This window comes from Scomber scombrus, chromosome 16 (assembly GCF_963691925.1).
Source record: "Scomber scombrus chromosome 16, fScoSco1.1, whole genome shotgun sequence".
NCBI lineage: Eukaryota > Metazoa > Chordata > Actinopteri > Scombriformes > Scombridae > Scomber > Scomber scombrus.
This window is the reverse complement of record NC_084985.1, coordinates 3,409,381-3,428,861: the sequence shown is the minus strand read 5'-3', so window position 1 is coordinate 3,428,861 and position 19,481 is coordinate 3,409,381. Positions and strand designations below refer to the sequence as shown.

Below are 19,481 nucleotides of genomic sequence, written 5' to 3'. Positions count from 1 at the left end.
TGTTTCATCCTCATGTAACCAGTTAATGCCATAATATCACTGGTTTAATTTCATGTTGTATTAGTAGGATTCATTTTGTGAGTGCAGTCTGTCTGTTTTGATGGTTCAGTGGTGATAAATGTGTAGATCAGCAGAAAAAAATCCACGTAAAAAGTCACAGTCTGAAAGTTGTGACTGTGTTCGTATCAATGAGAACAATCATGAAAAATAATTATGAATATTATCTATATTATGTTACAGGATCATATCTGTGTGTGTGTGTTCAGTGAACTGTATCAGTCTCTGCAGTAGCTTCCAGCTGCAGCAGTCAGTTCAGTTTCTGTTCAGTCTGACTGAGGGAGGTTTTTGTACGACGCTTTTTCACTGTGTGAACACATTCTGACTGTTGGGAATGTGGAGACTCTGACAGTAATAAACTGCTGCATCTTCAGCCTGAACTCCACTGATGGTCAGAGTGAAGTCGGAGTTTGATCCACTGCCTGTAAAACGACCTGGAATCCCTGATTCTCTATAAGTAGACCTGGTAATAAGCAGTTTAGCAGTTTCTCCATCTCTCTGTTGGTACCAAGCCAAATAATGGTAGTTGCTCCCAAAATAAACATTCTGACTGACTCTACAGCTGATGGGTGCAGATCCTCCTAGAGCAGATCTCACTGCTGCAGGTTGAGTCACTGTGTACTGGCTTCTGGACTCTGAGGATACAGAGACAAAAAGATAAAGCAGCATCATGGTTTTGTGGGCTTCATTTCAGAGTGACGGATGTTCATAGAGGAGAGGAGTTTGATTCTCTGGACTTTACCTGTGAAGCAGCAGCAGAGGAGAGTCCAGATGAGGACGGAGATCAAAGTCATGTTTTTGATGAGGAGGATTTCTGTGGCTTCTGTTGTCATGAAGGACAGCTGTCAGTCATCCAGTGTTCAACTCTCAGGACTATAAACTCTCCCAGAGCACTGGAGCATTGTGCTGCTGATGCAAAGTGGCTCTCTATGGAAATGCTCTGACTGACTCCAACGTGGACTTGGATTACTCTGATGATGCTGTTTAATCAATGGATCAATCAAGTTATTAGAGTATTGATTAGGATGTGTCTGTGAATCATTTAATTTCGTTTGGGCTTCATGTGAATTGACAGCTTCTTTTTTTTAGGATGTAATTTATCATACTTAAACATATTACCAGAAAAAATTATATAAATTGAATTTAAAATGTATTAATGTGGAATAAAATGATGCAATCATGAAATTTGTCAATTTCTTAAGAAAATTATCTTAAAAACATTAAAAACAAGAGATTTATTTTAATGAGTTTGTTTGTGTCAAAGTCAGAGAGCCGTGTCTCTCTACAGTGAGAGGTTTTTGTACGACGACTCAATGAGTTTGTATCACTGTGGTTGACTTTTGGTGGAGGAACCAGACTGGATGTTGGAAGTAAGTCAAATGTTTATATTATTTATCATTTCAGGAGTTATTTTATCTTCATGATTCAGATTTTTCATGTTCACTTTAATATAAAACTTTTTTTTTGTAAATAATTTGCACTTAGAGACATAGACCACTTTTGCATTTTAAAACTCAAAAACTCATTGTAAAGGACATTGAAACATTAATTCAAGAAATAAAACATAATTTAAAACTTTAATAGTGAAGCTGCATTTTGAGAGCTTGTAGTTTTAGTTCAGTGTTCAAAGTCAGAGAGCCGTGTCTCTCTACAGTGAGAGGTTTTTGTACGACGACTCAATGAGTTTGTATCACTGTGGTGGACTTTTGGTGGAGGAACCAGACTGGATGTTGGAAGTAAGTTTCTGTTCAAATACTAAATATAATATTGTAAAGTTATGTTTAAAATTCAGTTTTTGAATGCTTACAGTAGATAAAAATATCATTTTTATTAACGGCACTTTTAATATTGATGTTTGTATTTCTCTTCCTTTATCATGGAGGATAACTCAGAGCAGCTTCACTAAACTTTTCTATTCACATTCTCGTCATACTGAAATTTAATAACTTGACGTGTAGAAAAGATGAAAATTTAGATTAATTTTAAAATCATTATCTAAGAGTCATTTTTAATTTTAAGATTATTATATTTTACTCTCAGTTCAAAAATAATTTGTTCAAATAAAATTGAGCAGGGCAATGATAAAAAATTGTGTTTTACGATCTTTACATTGTTTAGTTTGAAGTCATTTGAACAGTTTGCTAAGTGATGTTTGAAATCAGCTGGTGGTCAGTTCATCTTCTGTGTTTGGTTATGCTTCCAGTGAGTGTTGTAATGTAACGCTTTGTTCAAATGTTTGATTGTTTTCATATTTTTGAGAAGAAAGTTATGAAATGTTCTTGTTCTATTTGCAGTGTAGTTTTATATATTTCAGGTCAAACAGTACGATGAGTCTTTCTGTGCTGATCTGCATGAGAGGTTTCTTAAAGGGAAGTGAAACAATGTGTGAGTGAGTGACTGGTGGAGCAGAAAACACATCTGACACAAACTCCTTAAAGGGGAAAATCCACTCTCACACAGTAACGGTGTCTAACTGTCTGCTGTTTTACTGACAGTTGTGTGGTCCCTGTCCTATAATGTGATTGTTGTCTCCTAGGTGATGTCCGTCCCACCCTAACGGTGCTGCCCCCCTCGAGTGAGGAGCTGGACCCGGAGCTGAAGCAGGGCAAGGCCACGCTTATATGTCTGGCCAACAAGGGCTTCCCCTCAGACTGGAGTCTGGCCTGGAAGGTGGACGGCAGCAGCAGCAGCAGCTTGGAGCAGAGCAGGAGCCCCGCGGTGCTGCAGAAGGACGGCCTCTACAGCTGGAGCAGCACCCTGAGGCTCACTGCAGACCAGTGGAGGAAGGTGGGCTCTGTGACCTGTGAGGCCACCCAGGGCTCCCAGACTCCACTCTCAGAGACACTGAGGAGAGACCAGTGTCCCCAGTCCTGATCTGACTCACTGGGACTCTGCTACTGGTTTCACTCTGCTACTGCTCTCACTCTGATGTCTTTAAATCTCTCTGTTTCTTTCTGTCTATTTCTCTCTTCACAATCTTCACATTTCTCAAGTGTCTATCTTTTTTTGCTTCAATAATGCTGATATTCTCTGTATGTTAAAACAATAAAGACATATTAATCAAATCATTTGTCTCAATGCATTATTGACAGAATGTGTATGTTTGTACTTTTGTACTTTTGAGGCTGCATATGAACATTTAGCTAGAAATACACAAATAGTTTTAAAAAGGCAGGTTAATGAAGTTTGGCTAAATCAGTGTAGCAAGCAACTAATAAAATGTCGGAAGGTATGGTGCGCAGGTGGTTGAGTGGTTAGGGTGCATGCCACATACGCAGCGGACCCTGGAACGAATCCTGGCCGGAGGACCTTTGTTGAATGTCACATCCCCCTCTCTCTTCCATGATTTTCTGTCTCTCTACTGTTAATAAAGGTGTCTATGCCTGAAAAAAATAATTACAAAAAAAAAAAAAAAAAAATGTTGGAAGGTTAATTTGGACATCCAATTTGTTATTGACACTTATGCGTGTGTTGGTTACATAATTTCTTACATGACGAAGGCAAAAAGGGAGATTGGATTGTTGCTAGCTAATGTCCAAAGAGAAGCATTAAATGATGGAAATGTTAGTGCAAAAAGTCATTGAGATGTTTAGGCAGTGTTTATCTACATAAAGCCTAACACCTAAATAATTTTTCTTTCTTTTTAAATTGTTAAGTCCTTTTCAGTCTTTCGCCAACAATTTCAAACAGACACATATATACTGGTTTTAAATTAGAAATACAGTCATGTAAACGTCAGGATTTATCATAGTGATATCTGATTTATAATGATTAATTTAACATCTGTGAGGTCTTTCAGTAGGAATGTATGTATTTAAATATAAGATGAATTTTTTTGCGTGTTTTTTTTTACTGATTATTGATCAAATTGGAATTTTGCAACAGTGAAAATGATCAAACCCATTAAAGAAACAACAGTTTATTTCCCCGTAAAGATCTTTAAATGCCATTCTTCCACTGCTGAACAGTCTGCCTCAGTTTTAAGTTAGACTTTTCTTCTTGTTGTTTGAGCAGTTGGAGGGTGACAGAGAAACACTGCAGATCTTCTTGCTGCTGCAAGCTGACAGAAAAAGACATTTTTATAATTGAAACTGTTTCACACTTTATATCTTCACAGCAGTATTTCAATAATTCAAAACATTTCCAAATGAAAAACATTGTTTAAGTGAAATGCTCTGACTTAATAACACAATCATCAAATTCTCAATGTTTTTATTTCTCGGCCAAATGTTGATGACCTTTGTAAATGTTAAAGATGTTTTCTTCAAATAATGTATCCAAACATATTGTTATACTACTATCTGCTGTCACATGTTACTGTTTTAAATGACTCTTCTGACTTTGAGTTTAGGATTTTATCATTTAATTTCACCACTTTGCACAAATACAGTACTTTTAAAGATTGTCAAAGTGAAAGATGAAAATAGAATATTTTAATAAATCCTGCAACCCTTATGGACTGGTCTGTGTGTCTTACCTTCATTTTGTTCAGTTTATCCGACCCATCAGTTTTTGTTTGAAGTTATTTACTTTCTTAATACACTGGTTGAGTGTTGGGCATGCTAGACTTTTTTTATTATGTTTGACCTTCTTTGTAGAGACCTCCTTTAGAGGGTCATAACAGTCATAATTCTTCAACTGTGTTTGATTCTGACTTTGAGTAACACTCACTCTAACACAGTGATCCTGTTCTGACGCTGTATCAACACAATCTAATAAATTATACTTACTTTGAATAACTAAAAGTATAATTATATAATTATTGCTATAATAGGTAATGTCTTTAATATCAAACCTCTGTTGATTTTGGTCTTAGTGCAGCTGTTGAGTCAGATCAGTTCCTCTTCAGCTGAGGGAGGTTTTTGTACGACGTTGTATCACTGTGTGAACTGCCAGCTGTGACTCTGCTGACAATAATAGACTCCTGCATCTTCAGTCTGAACTCTACTGATGGTCAGAGAGTAGTCACTGTCTGATCCACTTCCACTAAAACGATCTGAAACTCCAGACTGATGGCTTGTAGTTGAATAAATCAGGAGTTTAGGAGCTTCTCCAGGTTTCTGAAGATACCAGTGGAGGTAGCTAGTACTAACAGTTGAACTTGCTTTACATCTGATGGTTACAGTCTGTTCTGGAACAGCAGAGTGAGATCCAGGAGACTGAGTCATGATGATATCTCCTGATGAACCTGGAAAACATGAAAAAGAGGAAAAGGCTTATTGAGACAAATCCAGTTTGGAGAAAGATGATCAACATGACAACAGAAGAGTATCATTTCTTTAACATGGAGAATAGATGGAAGAAAGTAAATGCTGCTTGTTTCAGTGTTTCTCCATCACAGCAGAACATCATTGTGGTGAACCTGGTTGCATCCTGAAGCCAAGTTTTCAGCAGAGAGTCTCACCCTGAACAAGGAGCCCCACGGTGCCCAGCAGTAGAGTCAGTGACATCATCATTGTGCTGGCGGCGTGTCAGTGGCTCTGAAAGGTCTGGACAGCCACTGATCAACACTGGCCTCTTAACGGCTGGGAGCAGAGAGGCAGGACAGATATGCAAACACACAGAGTCAGTCAACTGGAGCTGTCCTCAACATATCATGCTGTTTCACCCAAAAAAGCTTTGACTATTTAAACAACTGCAGACATAATGTAGTATAAAAAACATGAGGTACAGAACTGTATTTGGCTTCAATCAAGCAGGTACAGAAAGTTGATTCTGTTTGAGAAAATGTTTGTTTGGCTTTAATTTTTAAAACAGGCATTTAGAAAAAAGGCCCAAAATGAGAATGTCAACAACTCTTTTGGGTGATTATCTGCTAAATCTACTAAAATCTATTGAATGTCTCTTGAGAGGAAGGGTCGGATAAAGGAGTTCATACCTGTAAATATATTTAATAAGGATATTGATTTAGACTGTAGATGAGAACAATAGATTTTCTTTAATTTAGTTTATTAAGAGGATCTATTTTAATTTAAAAACTTCATTTTAATTGGGTAAAATGTTAAATTTACTTCTTTCTACACTTAAGATGGAAGAGAGTGTCGACATTTAAGTTGCTGTATTGTATGCTGTAAGAACTGAAAGAAGAGAGGATGAAGGTTTAGAGATGTATAATCAGATATCATCAAGCTAATTTTATGGAGGTATCAGTCTGAGCAGATGTCTGAGACTCTGATGCATTTTCTTCCTTCTTATTAATGTTTTCAGATGTTTCTATTTCATCATTTTTTAAATCTACCAACAGTAATGTAGGAGTCTCTTCTGAACTAATATTACTCTTTACCAACATGTGAACTGTTTGATTGACTTTTGTTTCTTTCTATTTGTGATTTATTTATTTATATCCATGTACCTCAAGCTAAGATGAAGATGATCATTGACACATATATTTCTTCTTTGTAATCTGTTATAACTTCATTTTCATCTGTATTTCACATCCTTGCATCATTTATAAGAGATCCACAGTGTCATTGTCTTTAACACTGTCCGGAAAAAGTTCTCATGTCCCACCTGTATTGGTGACTTTTAAAAGGCCCACAATTCATTTAATAATTAAATTAAACACAAATGTAAAACCTTTTACAGATCTACACTGTGGACAACTTCATGGAGCAGCTGAATGTGTGTGTGTGTTCAGTGAACTGTATCAGTCTCTGCAGTAGCTTCCAGCTGCAGCAGTCAGTTCAGTTTCTGTTCAGTCTGACTGAGGGAGGTTTTTGTACGACGCTTTTTCACTGTGTGAACACATACTGACTGTTGGGATAGTGGAAACTCTGACAGTAATAAACTGCTGTATCTTCAGCCTGAACTCCACTGATGGTCAGAGTGAAGTCAGAGTTTGATCCACTGCCTGTAAAACGACCTGGAATCCCTGATGCTCGAGTGGTAGCAGTGTAAATGAGCAGTTTAGGAGTTTCTCCATCTCTCTGTTGGTACCAGTGTAACCAGTTCCCACCATGAACATTCTGACTGACTCTACAGCTGATGATTGCAGATCCTCCCAGAGTAGATCTCACTGCTGCAGACTGAGTCACTGTGTACTGGCCTCTGGACTCTGAGGATACAGAGACAAAAACATAAAGCAGCATCATGGTTTTGTGGGCTTCATTTCAGAGGGACGGATGTTCATAGAGGAGAGGAGTTTGATTCTCTGGACTTTACCTGTGAAGCAGCAGCAGAGGAGAGTCCAGATGAGGACGGAGATCAAAGTCATGTTTTTGATGAGGAGGATTTCTGTGGCTTCTGTTGTCATGAAGGACAGCTGTCAGTCATCCAGTGTTCAACTCTCAGGACTATAAACTCTCCCAGAGCACTGGAGCATGGTGCTGCTGATGCAAAGTGGCTCTCTATGGAAATGCTCTGACTGACTCCAACAGGGACTTGGATTACTCTGATGATGCTGTTTAATCAATGGATCAATAAATTGATCAAACTATTGATTAGAATATTGATTAGGATGTGTCAGTGATTCATTTAATGTGGTTTGGGCTTTATGTGACATCTTTTTTTTTTAGAATGTAATTTATTATACTTAAACATATTTCCAGAAAAAGTAATATACATTGAATTCCAAATTTATTTATATGAAATAAGATGACGCAATCATGAAATGTTTCCATTTCTTTAAAAAAAATTACATTAAAAAAACAGAAACTAATTTTAATGAGTTTGTTTGTGTCAAAGTCAGAGAGCCGTGTCTCTCTACAGTGAGAGGTTTTTGTACGACGACTCAATGAGTTTGTATCACTGTGGTGGACTTTCGGTGGAGGAACCAGACTGGATGTTGGAAGTAAGTCAAATGTTTAAAATATTTGTAATTTCAGGAGTTATTTTTATTTTATGTCCTTGATTTTAGCCCGTTTATCCATGTCCACATCATGTAAGGATGTAATTTTTTTAAATTGCAGTTAGTGACAAACTTGGCTTTTGAATTTAAAATCAGAAACTTACAGTAAGGAAAATAAAACATTAATTTAGAAGATAAATATATCATATAAAACTTTAATAGTGTAGCTGATTTTGAGAGCTTGTAGTTTTAGTTCAGTGTGTCAAAGTCAGAGAGCCGTGTCTCTCTACAGTGAGAGGTTTTTGTACGACGACTCAATGAGTTTGTATCACTGTGGTGGACTTTTGGTGGAGGAACCAGACTGGATGTTGGAAGTAAGTTTCTGTTCAAATACTAAATACAATATTGTGAAATTGTGTTTAAAATTAAGTGTCTGAATGCTTACAGCAGATAAAAAATATAATTTTTATTTATTGGACTTTTAATATTGATGTTTGTATTTCTCCTCCTTTATCACGGAGGATAAGTCAGAGCAGCTTCACTAAACTTTTCTATTCACATTCCCGTCATACTGAAATTTAATAACTTGACGTGTAGAAAAGATGAAAATTTAGATTAATTTTAAAATCACTATCTAAGAGTCATTTTTAATTTTAAGATTACGATTTTTACTCTCAATTCAAAAATAATTTGTTCAAATAAAATTGAGCAGAGTGATGATAAAAATGTACGATCCCTACATTGGTAATTTTAGTTTGAAGTCATTTGAACGGTTTGCTAAGTGATGTTTGAAATCAGCTGGTGGTCAGTTCATCTTCTGTGTTTGGTTATGTTTCCAGTGAGTGTTGTAATGTAACGCTTTGTTAAAGTGTTTACTAATTTTGAGAAGAAAGTGATGAAATGTTCTTGTTTTATTTGCAGTGTAGTTTGATATATTTCAGGTCAAACAGTACGATGAGTCTTTCTGTGCTGATCTGCATGAGAGGTTTCTTAAAGGGAAGTGAAACAATGTGTGAGTGAGTGACTGGTGGAGCAGAAAAGACATCTGACACAAACTCCTTAAAGGGGAAAATCCACTCTCACACAGTAACGATGTCTAACTGTCTGCTGTTTTACTGGCAGTTGTGTGGTCCCTGTCCTCTAATGTGATTGTTGTCTCCTAGGTGATGTCCGTCCCACCCTAACGGTGCTGCCCCCCTCGAGTGAGGAGCTGGACCCGGAGCTGAAGCAGGGCGAGGCCACGCTTATATGTCTGGCCAACAAGGGCTTCCCCTCAGACTGGAGTCTGGCCTGGAAGGTGGACGGCAGCAGCAGCAGCAGCTTGGAGCAGAGCAGGAGCCCCGCGGTGCTGCAGACGGACGGTCTCTACAGCTGGAGTAGCACCCTGAGGCTCACTGCAGACCAGTGGAGGAAGGTGGGCTCTGTTACCTGTGAGGCCACCCAGGGCTCCCAGACTCCACTCTCAGAGACACTGAGGAGAGACCAGTGTCCCCAGTCCTGATCTGACTCACTGGGACTCTGCTACTGGTTTTACTCTGCTACTGCTCTCACTCTGATGTTTTTAAATCTTTATTTCTCTTTCTGTCTATTTCTCTCTTCACAATCATTACATTTCTCAAGTGTCTTTCTTTTTTTGCTTTAATAATGCTGATATTCTCTGTATGTTAAAACAATAAAGACATATTAATCAAATCATTTGTCTCAATGCATTATTGACAGAATTTGTATGTTTGTACTTTTGTACTTTTGAGGCTGCATATGAACATTTAGCTAGAAATACACAAATAGTTTTAAAAAGGCAGGTTAATGAAGTTTGGCTAAATCAGTGTAACAAGCCACTAATAAAATGTTGGAAGGTATGTTGAGCAGGTGGTTGAGTGGTTAGGGTGCATGCCACATACGCAGTGGAAACTTGTACGAATCCTGGCCGGAGGACCTTTGTTGAATTTCACATCCCCCTCTCTCTTTCGTGATTTTATGTCTCTCTACTGTTAATAAAGGTGTCTATGCCTGAAAAAAAATCCTTACCAAAAAAAAAAAAAAAAAAATGTTGGAAGGTTAATTTGGACATCCAATTTGTTATTGACGCTTATGCGTGTGTTAGTTACATAATTTCTTACATGACAAAGGCAAAAAGGGAGATTGGATTGTTGCTAGCTAATGTCCAATGAGAAGCATTAAATGATGGGAATGTTGGTGCAAAAAGGCATTGAGATGTTTAGGCAGTGTTTATCTACATAAAGTCTAACACCTAAATAATTTTTCTTTCTTTTTAAATTGTTAAGTCCTTTTCAGTCTTTCACCAACAATTTCACCAGACATATATATACTGGTTTTAAATTTAAAATACAGTCACGTAAAAGTCAGGATTCATCAAAGTGTTCTCTGATTAATAATGATTAATTGAACATCTGTGGGCTCTTTCAGCAGGACTGTATGTATTTAACTATAAGATTAATTTATTTTCTCGTGCATATTTTTTTTTTCTCCAATGTTTTTATTTCTCGGCCAAATGTTGATGCCTTCTGTAAATGATTTTTTTTTTTTAATCAAATAATGTATCTAAACATATTGTTACACTAATATCTGCTGTCACATGTTACTGTGTTAAATGACTCTTCTGACTTTGAGTTTAGGATTTTATCATTTAATTTCACCACTTTACACACATACAGTACTTTTAAAACGTGTCAAAGTAAAGGATGTAATGAGAATATTTCAACATTTATATATTTTTTAAATCCTACATCCCTTTGTGGACTGGTCTGTGTGTCTTCCCTTCTTTTATTCAGTTTATCCGACCCATCAGTTTTTCTTTGAAGTTGTTATTTACTTTCTTAATACACTGGTTGAATGTTTGGCACTCTAGACTTTTTTATTATGTTTGGCCTTCTTTGTAAAGAGCTCCTTTAGAGGGTCATAACAATCATCATTTTACACATAAACTATGGTATTTAAAAGAAAAAGATTTGCAAAGTTAAAGATGAAATGAGAATATTTTAACAGAATCAGTGAGTCGGTGCTACATGGTGTCCTTCACATGTGTCCTCTCTGTCCTGCTCTGTACTATATTGTTCTGTATCACAGCATGTGGATGGAGGAGCAGAGACAGGAAGCTCCTACAGAAATACAGAAGTGTATTTCAAGCATTATGGAATCTGATGTTCTTAGTGTAAAACTTCACATCACATTTCATATGCTTTAATAAAAACAAATACAAGGTTTGAACTTTCCTTTCCTGCAATGTAACTATATTTTGTTCCTTCAGTTTCTATCAGGTCATCAGTACAAAGTTGTGACTGTGTTTGTACGACCGATCATGAGAAATATTGTAATCATTATCTGTTAGACATGGTGATGAATATATGATTTTTTAATTGACTTTTTATTATGTTTGACCTTCTTTGTAGAGAGCTCCTTTAGAGAGTCATAACAGTCATAATTCTTCAACTGTGTTTTATTCTGACTTTGAGTAACACTCACTCTAACACAGTGATCCTGTTCTGACACTGTATCAACAAAATAATCTAATAAATTATACTTACTTTGAATAACTAAAAGTATAATTATATAATTATTGCTGTAATAAGTGATGTCTTTAATATCAAACCTCTGTTGTTTTTGGTCTGAGTGCAGCTGTTGAGTCAGATCAGTTCCTCTTCAGCTGAGGGAGGTTTTTGTACGACGTTGTATCACTGTGTGAACGGGTAGCTGTAACCACCCTGGTGACAGTAGTAAACTCCTGCATCTTCAGCCTGAACTCTACTGATGGTCAAAGTGAAATCAGTCCCAGATCCACTTCCACTAAAACGATCTGAAACTCCAGACTGACGGCTTGTAGCATAATAAATCAGGAGTTTAGGAGCTTCTCCAGGTTTCTGAAGATACCAGTGAAGGTAGGTACCCATACTTGAACTGGCTTTACATCCGATGGAGACAGTCTGTCCTGGAACAGCAGAGTGAGATCCAGGAGACTGAGTCAGGATGATTTCTCCTGATGAACCTGGAAAATATGAAAAAGAGGAGAAGGCTTAATGAGAAGAAATCCAGCTTGGAGAAAGATGATCAACATGAAAACAGAAGAGTATCATTTCTTTAACACGGAGAATAGATGGAAGAAGGTAAATGCTGCTTGTTTCAGTGTTTCTCCATCACAGCAGAACATCATTTTGGTGAACCTGGTTGCACCCTGAAGCCAAGTTTTCAGCAGAGAGTCTCACCCTGAACAAGGAGCCCCAGGGTGCCCAGCAGTAGAGTCAGTGACATCATCATTGTGCTGGCGGCGTGTCAGTGGCTCTGAAAGGTCTGGACAGCCACTGATCAACACTGGCCTCTTAACGGCTGGGAGCAGAGAGGCAGGACAGATATGCAAACACACAGAGTCAGTCAACTGGAGCTGTCCTCAACATATCATGCTGTTTCCCCCAAAAAAGCTTTGACTATTTAAACAACTGGAGACATAATGGAGTATGAATTAAAGTTAAATACATGAGGTACAGAACTGTATTTGGTTTCAATCAAGCAGGTACAGAAAGTTGATTCTGTTAAAGAAAATGTGTGTTTATTTATTTATTTTTTAAAAAACAGGCATTTAGAAAAAAGGCCCAAAATTAGAACGTCAACAACACTTTTGGGAGATTATCTGCTAAATCTACTAAAATCTATTGAATGTCTCTTGAGAGGAAGGGTCGGATAAAGGAGTTCATACCTGTAAATATGTTTAATAAGGATATGTATTATGTCTGTAGATGAGAACAATAGTTATTCTTCAATTTAGTTTATCATGGGGATCTATTTTAATTTAAAAACTTCATTTTAATTGGGTAAAATCCTCAATTTACTTTTTTCTACACTTAATATGGAAGAGAGTGTAGACGTTTAAGTTGATGTATCACAGTAACGACTGAAAGAAGGGAGGATGAAGGTTTAGAGATGTATAATCAGATATCATCAAGCTAATTTTATGGAGGTATCAGTCTGAGCAGATGTCTGAGACGTTGATGCATTTTCTTCCTTCTCAATAAAGTTTTCAGATGTTTCTATTTCATCATCTTTTAAATCTACCATCAGTAATGTAGGAGTCTCTTCTGAGCTAATATCACTTTTTTATCAACATGTGAAGTGTTTGATTGACTTTTGTTTCTTTCTATTTGTGATTTATTTATTTAGATCCATGTACCTCAAGCTAAGATGAAGATGATCATTCACACATTTATTTCTTCTTTGTAAACTGTTATAACTTCATTTTCATCTGTATTTCACATCCTTGCATCATTTATAAGAGGTCCACAATGTCATTGTCTTTTACACTGTCCTGAAAAAGTTCTCATGTCCCACCTGTATTGGTGACTTTTAAAAGGCCCACAATTCATTTAATAATTAAATTAAACACACATGTAATCACTTTTACAGATCTACACTGTGGACAACTTCAAAGAGCAGCTGAATGTGTGTGTGTTCAGTGAACTGTATCAGTCTCTGCAGTAGCTTCCAGCTGCAGCAGTCAGTTCAGTTTCTGTTCAGTCTGACTGAGGGAGGTTTTTGTACGACGCTTTTTCACTGTGTGAACACATCCTGACTGTTAGGATAGTGGAAACTCTGACAGTAATAAACTGCTGCATCTTCAGCCTGAACTCCACTGATGGTCAGAGTGAAGTCAGAGTTTGATCCACTGCCTGTAAAACGACCTGGAATCCCTGATGCTCGAGTGGTAGCATAGTAAATGAGAAGTTTAGGAGTTTCTCCATCTCTCTGTTGGTACCAGGCTAAATGGTGTTTGTTGCTACCAACATAAACATTCTGACTGACTCTACAGCTGATGATTGCAGGTCCTCCCAGAGCAGATCTCACTGCTGCAGGCTGAGTCAATGTGTACTGGCCTCTGGACTCTGAGGATACAGAGACAAAAACATAAAGCAGCATCATGGTTTTGTGGGCTTCATTTCAGAGTGACGGATGTTCATAAAGGAGAGGAGTTTGATTTTCTGGACTTTACCTGTGAAGCAGCAGCAGAGGAGAGTCCAGATGAGGACGGAGATCAAAGTCATGTTTTTGATGAGGAGGATTTCTGTGGCTTCTGTTGTCATGAAGGACAGCTGTCAGTCATCCAGTGTTCAACTCTCAGGACTATAAACTCTCCCAGAGCACTGGAGCATGGTGCTGCTGATGCAAAGTGGCTCTCTATGGAAATGCTCTGACTGACTCCAACAGGGACTTGGATTACTCTGATGATGCTGTTTAATCAATGGATCAATCAAGTTATTAGAGTATTGATTAACTGTGTCAGGAATCATGTTAAGTATGTTTAGTTTGATGACTGCAGACACATTGTCTTTCAGTACATCTTCTGTCTGATTTAATTTAATGTTGAAAATATCAATTTTAGTTTCAGACTAGTTTTACAATATATATGTAAACAACTGATTAACTGTTAAAAAAATGAAAATAATCGGATATCACAAAAATAAATATGTTTTTTTTAAGTGCAATAATAGAGATAATGCAGTTTAATCAATTGATCAGAAAATTGATTAGGATGCGTCAGTGAATCATTTAATGTGGTTTGGCTTCATGTGAATTGAAAGCTAATTTTTTATAGAATGTAATTTATTATACTTAAACATATTACCAGAACAAATAATATAAATTGAATTGAAAATGTATTAATGTGAAATAAAATGATGCAATCATGAAATTTGTCCCTTTCTTTAAAAAAAAAATTATCTTAAAAATGTTAAAAACAAGAGTCTTATTTTAATGAGTTTGTTTGTGTCAAAGTCAGAGAGCCGTGTCTCTCTACAGTGAGAGGTTTTTGTACGACGACTCAATGAGTTTGTATCACTGTGGTACACGTTCGGTGGAGGAACCAGACTGGAGGTTAACTGTAAGTACCTTTAACTTCTACATGAACTCAGATTCATCACTTATTCTATTTTCAGTTAATACATTCTTAAATATTTTGGATTGTAGTTTTATAAATGTAATATTTTTGCAGTGATCACTACAGGCTTCACTGTAATACAGATGAAAATACATCGAACTAAAAACTGCTTAGCTACACAGAATTTTGAATTCAGAGAGTTTCTATATTCTTATCATTTTTAATGTTCTTTAAAGTATATCTGCATGTTGAAGACAATATTTTGACTTGTAATTTTGTTCTCATTAACTGGAAACATTTCATGTGTTTTACTCATTCTTCCTGTCAAATAAATTAATGTAATGATAATTAGTATTCTCACTATAGACAATGAATACCATAACAACTTTTGAGGTAATTTAAGCACATGCTTATTTAGAAGCATTAACTTTGTAACCTGAAAAAGTATTTCAGCAGTTCAAATATTTGTCCATACTGCAGTCTGTCTGTTTTGATACTTCAGTATTGACAAATGTGTAAATGGGAGAGGGTACAACTCACAAACTCACAAAACTCGCACATACTCAAGTAAAAGTGTTTAATTCCTCCTTTAACATATAACATTAAATGGTTTAACACTGATGTTTAAGTCTATTACTTCAACTAAAGTAGGAGTTTTCAGTTTGAAATGTTTTATCTTTAGTACTGAAACCTGTCTGTTGTCATGGTTCATCAGTGATGCTTGTCTGTTTCCATGGTTACTGAGCTCAAAGAGGGAAGTGAAACACTGAAGACCAGTTTCATCCAATCTGAGAAAGAGCAACAGAACCAGCAGCCTCCTCTCCTGCAACCAACAGGGTGGAGTGTATTTTCTATTTTATGAACTTTCTTCATGTTGTCTCTCTGTCTCCTCCTCCAGTGGGTCGAGTCGCCCCAACCCTGATGGTGCTGCCCCCCTCCAGTGAGGAGCTAAAGCAGGGCAAGGCCACGCTCATGTGTCTGGCCAACAAGGGCTTCCCCTCAGACTGGAGTCTGGCCTGGAAGGTGGACGGCAGCAGCAGCAGCTTGGAGCAGAGCAGGAGCCCCGCGGTGCTGCAGAAGGACGGCCACTACAGCTGGAGCAGCACCCTGAGGCTCACTGCAGACCAGTGGAGGAAGGTGGGCTCTGTGACCTGTGAGGCCACCCAGGGCTCCCAGACTCCACTCTCAGAGACACTGAGGAGAGACCAGTGTTCCCAGTCCTGATCTTACTCACTGGGACTCTGCTACTGGTTTTACTCTGCTACTGCTCTCACTCTGATCTCTGCAACTATTTCTCCTTGTGTTCCTTTCTCATGGTGTGTTTCAACATTAATGTCTTCATGCTTGTTGTATTGTAAACATTTTAAAACAATAAATATTACATTAAATCAGCATTTTCCATCTCACATTATTTTATTAAGGTAATATTTCTCATGAGTTTATTTCTTTGCTGTATTTTTCACAAATTTTAAAAATTCGATACATGTCACAAAAGTAGCGTCGTAGTCAAATTAATCTATCTTAGCAAGAGGATTTAGTTTTCTGTAAACCCTGCAATATAATTAAATTAATAAAGATGACAGCAATGTCAAACATGACTTGTCTTAATTCATTACTGATTATAAACTAAATGAATTGGAGGTAATGATTTTATGATATACACTATGATGTCGTCTGCATACAGGATGATTTTATGATGGGAGTTTTATCAGATATCTAAGATACTTATATATTTATTATTCTCAGCAACCAGAGTTTCAATTTCAAATAAAAGGAAATAGCGGAGACACAGGGGAAGGTCCAACAAGTGACTATTTGTAACTAAGATGGCTTGAATGGAATTTAATTTAATTTAATTTAAATGACTTATTGTCCACCTAAGTGATAATTTGTATTCGGTTTCTTCCAATACATTAAAAATGCAAACAATACATATCATATCATAAGGACATTACAAACATACACCAACACTACACAACATTAAAAAAGAAAAAAACTAAACAAAACATACAACTGACAATTGTGCAAAGGGGCAGGACAACAGCAGCAGCCATTGTAATAAGTTAAAACCTATTAAAGGTTGTTTTTAATAATAATAATAATAATAGTTATCATTAAAAAAAATGCATTCTTGAGTTCATTGTTGACTCACTTTACATACAGTGCCTGTGTGGCATGAGGGATAAAATACCTCTAATACATGTTCCTGCTCACCCTCAGGGCTCTGAATTGACAGCCGGATGGGAGCAACTCAAACTCTACGTTTAGTGAGTGAGAAACATCTCCAGATATGAGTCTGGCCTTCCTGAGTACTGCTGTATTAAATATAGCAAAGAATTGTTTGTTGTGACTGGCCAATCACCTTCCCTGCAATATGAACAATTCTTGAAAGCTTGTTTCTGTTTTTCACGCTCAAGTTATCATACCAAGTAATAATATTAAATATAAAATGCTTTAAACCAGGCTGCTGTATGCCATCTCAAGTGTGTGTTGAACACCAAAGCTCTTCAGTTTCCTGATTAAAATTTGTCACTTAGTTGGCTCTCTTAATAATACTCTCTGAGTTTTCATTCAAACTGAGAGTCTGATCAATTATTGTGCATAAGTACTTCATGTTCTACTACCTCCACAGGCTGGTTGATAAAGAAGTTGATCAAGTAGTTTTAAAAAGGCAGGTTAATGAAGTTTGGCTAAGTCAGTGTAGCAAGCCACTTAAAAAAAAAAAATGTTTGAAGGTACATTTGGACATCCAATTTGTTATTGATACCTATGCGTGTGTTGGTTACATAATTTCTTGTATGTCGAAGGCAAAAGGGGAGATTGGACTGTTGCAAGCTAATGCCCAAAGAGCAGAATTAAATGATGGGAATGTTAGTGCAAAAAGGCATTGAGATTTTTAGGCAGTGTTTATCTACATAACTAAGTCCAACACTAAAATAATTGTTAAGTCTTTTTCAGTCTTTCGCCAACAATTTCAAACAGACACATATGTACTGGTTTTAAATTAAAAATACAGTCATGTAAGAGTCAGAATTTATCATAGTGATATCTGATTAATAATGATTAATTTAACATCTGTGAGCTCTTTCAGTAGGACTGTATGTATTTAAATATAAGATTAATTTTTTTGCATGTTTTTTTTTTACTGATTATTGATCAAATTGGAGGTTTGCAACAGTGAAAATGATCAAACCCATTAAAGAAACAACAGTTTATTTCCCCGTAAAGATCTTTAAATGCCATTCTTCCACTGCTGAACAGTCTGCCTCAGTTTTAAGTTAGACTTTTCTTCTTGTTGTTGATTGTTTGAGCAGTTGGAGGGTGACAGAGAAACACTGCAGATCCCATTGCTGCTGCAAGCTGACAGAAAAAGACATTTTTATGATTGAAACTGTTTTACACTTTATTTCTTCACATCAGTATTTCAATAATTCAAAACATTGCTAAATGAAAAACATTGTGAAAGTGAAATACTCTGACTTAATAACACAATCATCATATTCTCAATGTTTTTATTTCTCGGCCAAATGTTGATGCCTTCTGTAAATGATAAAGATGTTTTCATCAAATAATGTATCCAAACATATTGTTATACTACTATCTGCTGTCACATGTTACTGTTTTAAATTACTCTTCTGACTTTGAGTTTAGGATTTTATCATTTAATTTCACCACTTTGCACAAATACAGTACTTTTAAAGCTTGTCAAAGTGAAAGATGAAAATAGAATATTTTAATAAATCCTACAACCTTTATGGACTGGTCTGTGTGTCTTACCTTCATTTTGTTCAGTTTATCCGACCCATCAGTTTTTGTTTGAAGTTATTTACTTTCTTAATACACTGGTTGAGTGTTGGGCACGCTAGACTTTTTTATTATGTTTGACCTTCTTTGTAAAGAGCTCCTTTAGAGGGTCATAACAGTCATAATTCTTCAACTGTGTTTGATTCTGACTTTGAGTAAGACTCACTCTAACACAGTGATCCTGTTCTGACACTGTATCAACAAAATAATCTAATAAATTATACTTACTTTGGATAACTAAAAGTATAATTATATAATTATTGATGTAATAAGTGATTTCTTTCATATCAAACCTCTGTTGTTTTTGGTCTTAGTGCAGCTGTTGAGTCAGATCAGTTCCTCTTCAGCTGAGGGAGGTTTTTGTACGACGTTGTATCACTGTGTGAACTGCCAGCTGTGACTCTGCTGACAATAATAGACTCCTGCATCTTCAGTCTGAACTCTACTGATGGTCAGAGAGTAGTCACTGTCTGATCCACTTCCACTAAAACGATCTGAAACTCCAGACTGACGGCTTGTAGTTGAATAAATCAGGAGTTTAGGAGCTTCTCCAGGTTTCTGAAGATACCAGTGGAGGTAGCTAGTACTAACAGTTGAACTTGCTTTACATCTGATGGAGACAGACTGTCCTGGAGCAGCAGACTGAGATCCAGGAGACTGAGTCATGATGATATCTCCTGATGAACCTGGAAAACATGAAAAAGAGGAAAAGGCTTATTGAGACAAATCCAGCTTGGAGAAAGATGATCAACATGAAAACAGAAGAGTATCATTTCTTTAACATGGAGAATAGATGGAAGAAAGTAAATGCTGCTTGTTTCATTGTTTCTCCATCACAGCAGAACATCATTGTGGTGAACCTGGTTGCACCCTGAAGCCAAGTTTTCAGCAGAGAGTCTCACCCTGAACAAGGAGCCCCACGGTGCCCAGCAGTAGAGTCAGTGACATCATCAT

General features: G+C 36.8%; 8 gene segments (V, D, J or C); 2 read left to right on the top strand and 6 right to left on the bottom strand.

Moving 5' to 3' along the window:
• Nucleotides 1-360: 360 nt before the first annotated feature.
• LOC133996817 (Ig kappa chain V region K-25-like) lies at nucleotides 361-851 on the bottom strand. The segment is given in 2 exon segments: nucleotides 361-692; nucleotides 800-851. Coding segments are annotated over 2 exon segments (384 nt in total).
• A 385-nt stretch (nucleotides 852-1,236) lies between these two features.
• On the top strand, nucleotides 1,237-2,919 carry LOC133996816 (Ig kappa-b4 chain C region-like; the record flags this gene model as incomplete). The annotated part of the segment is given in 3 exon segments: nucleotides 1,237-1,245; nucleotides 1,742-1,793; nucleotides 2,594-2,919. Coding segments are annotated over 3 exon segments (387 nt in total), but the record flags the coding sequence as incomplete, so codon positions are not given.
• Nucleotides 2,920-4,934: 2,015 nt separating this feature from the next.
• LOC133996815 (immunoglobulin kappa variable 1-39-like) lies at nucleotides 4,935-5,513 on the bottom strand. The segment is given in 2 exon segments: nucleotides 4,935-5,245; nucleotides 5,462-5,513. Coding segments are annotated over 2 exon segments (363 nt in total).
• A 1,275-nt stretch (nucleotides 5,514-6,788) lies between these two features.
• On the bottom strand, nucleotides 6,789-7,270 carry LOC133996814 (Ig kappa chain V region 120-like). The segment is given in 2 exon segments: nucleotides 6,789-7,111; nucleotides 7,219-7,270. Coding segments are annotated over 2 exon segments (375 nt in total).
• A 4,265-nt stretch (nucleotides 7,271-11,535) lies between these two features.
• On the bottom strand, nucleotides 11,536-12,115 carry LOC133996419 (immunoglobulin kappa variable 6D-21-like). The segment is given in 2 exon segments: nucleotides 11,536-11,846; nucleotides 12,064-12,115. Coding segments are annotated over 2 exon segments (363 nt in total).
• A 1,284-nt stretch (nucleotides 12,116-13,399) lies between these two features.
• LOC133996813 (Ig kappa chain V region 3381-like) lies at nucleotides 13,400-13,890 on the bottom strand. The segment is given in 2 exon segments: nucleotides 13,400-13,731; nucleotides 13,839-13,890. Coding segments are annotated over 2 exon segments (384 nt in total).
• Nucleotides 13,891-14,633: 743 nt separating this feature from the next.
• Nucleotides 14,634-16,106, top strand: LOC133996622 (Ig kappa-b4 chain C region-like). The segment is given in 2 exon segments: nucleotides 14,634-14,726; nucleotides 15,622-16,106. A coding segment is annotated over 1 exon segment (303 nt).
• A 2,796-nt stretch (nucleotides 16,107-18,902) lies between these two features.
• Nucleotides 18,903-19,481, bottom strand: LOC133996621 (immunoglobulin kappa variable 3-20-like). The segment is given in 2 exon segments: nucleotides 18,903-19,213; nucleotides 19,430-19,481. Coding segments are annotated over 2 exon segments (363 nt in total).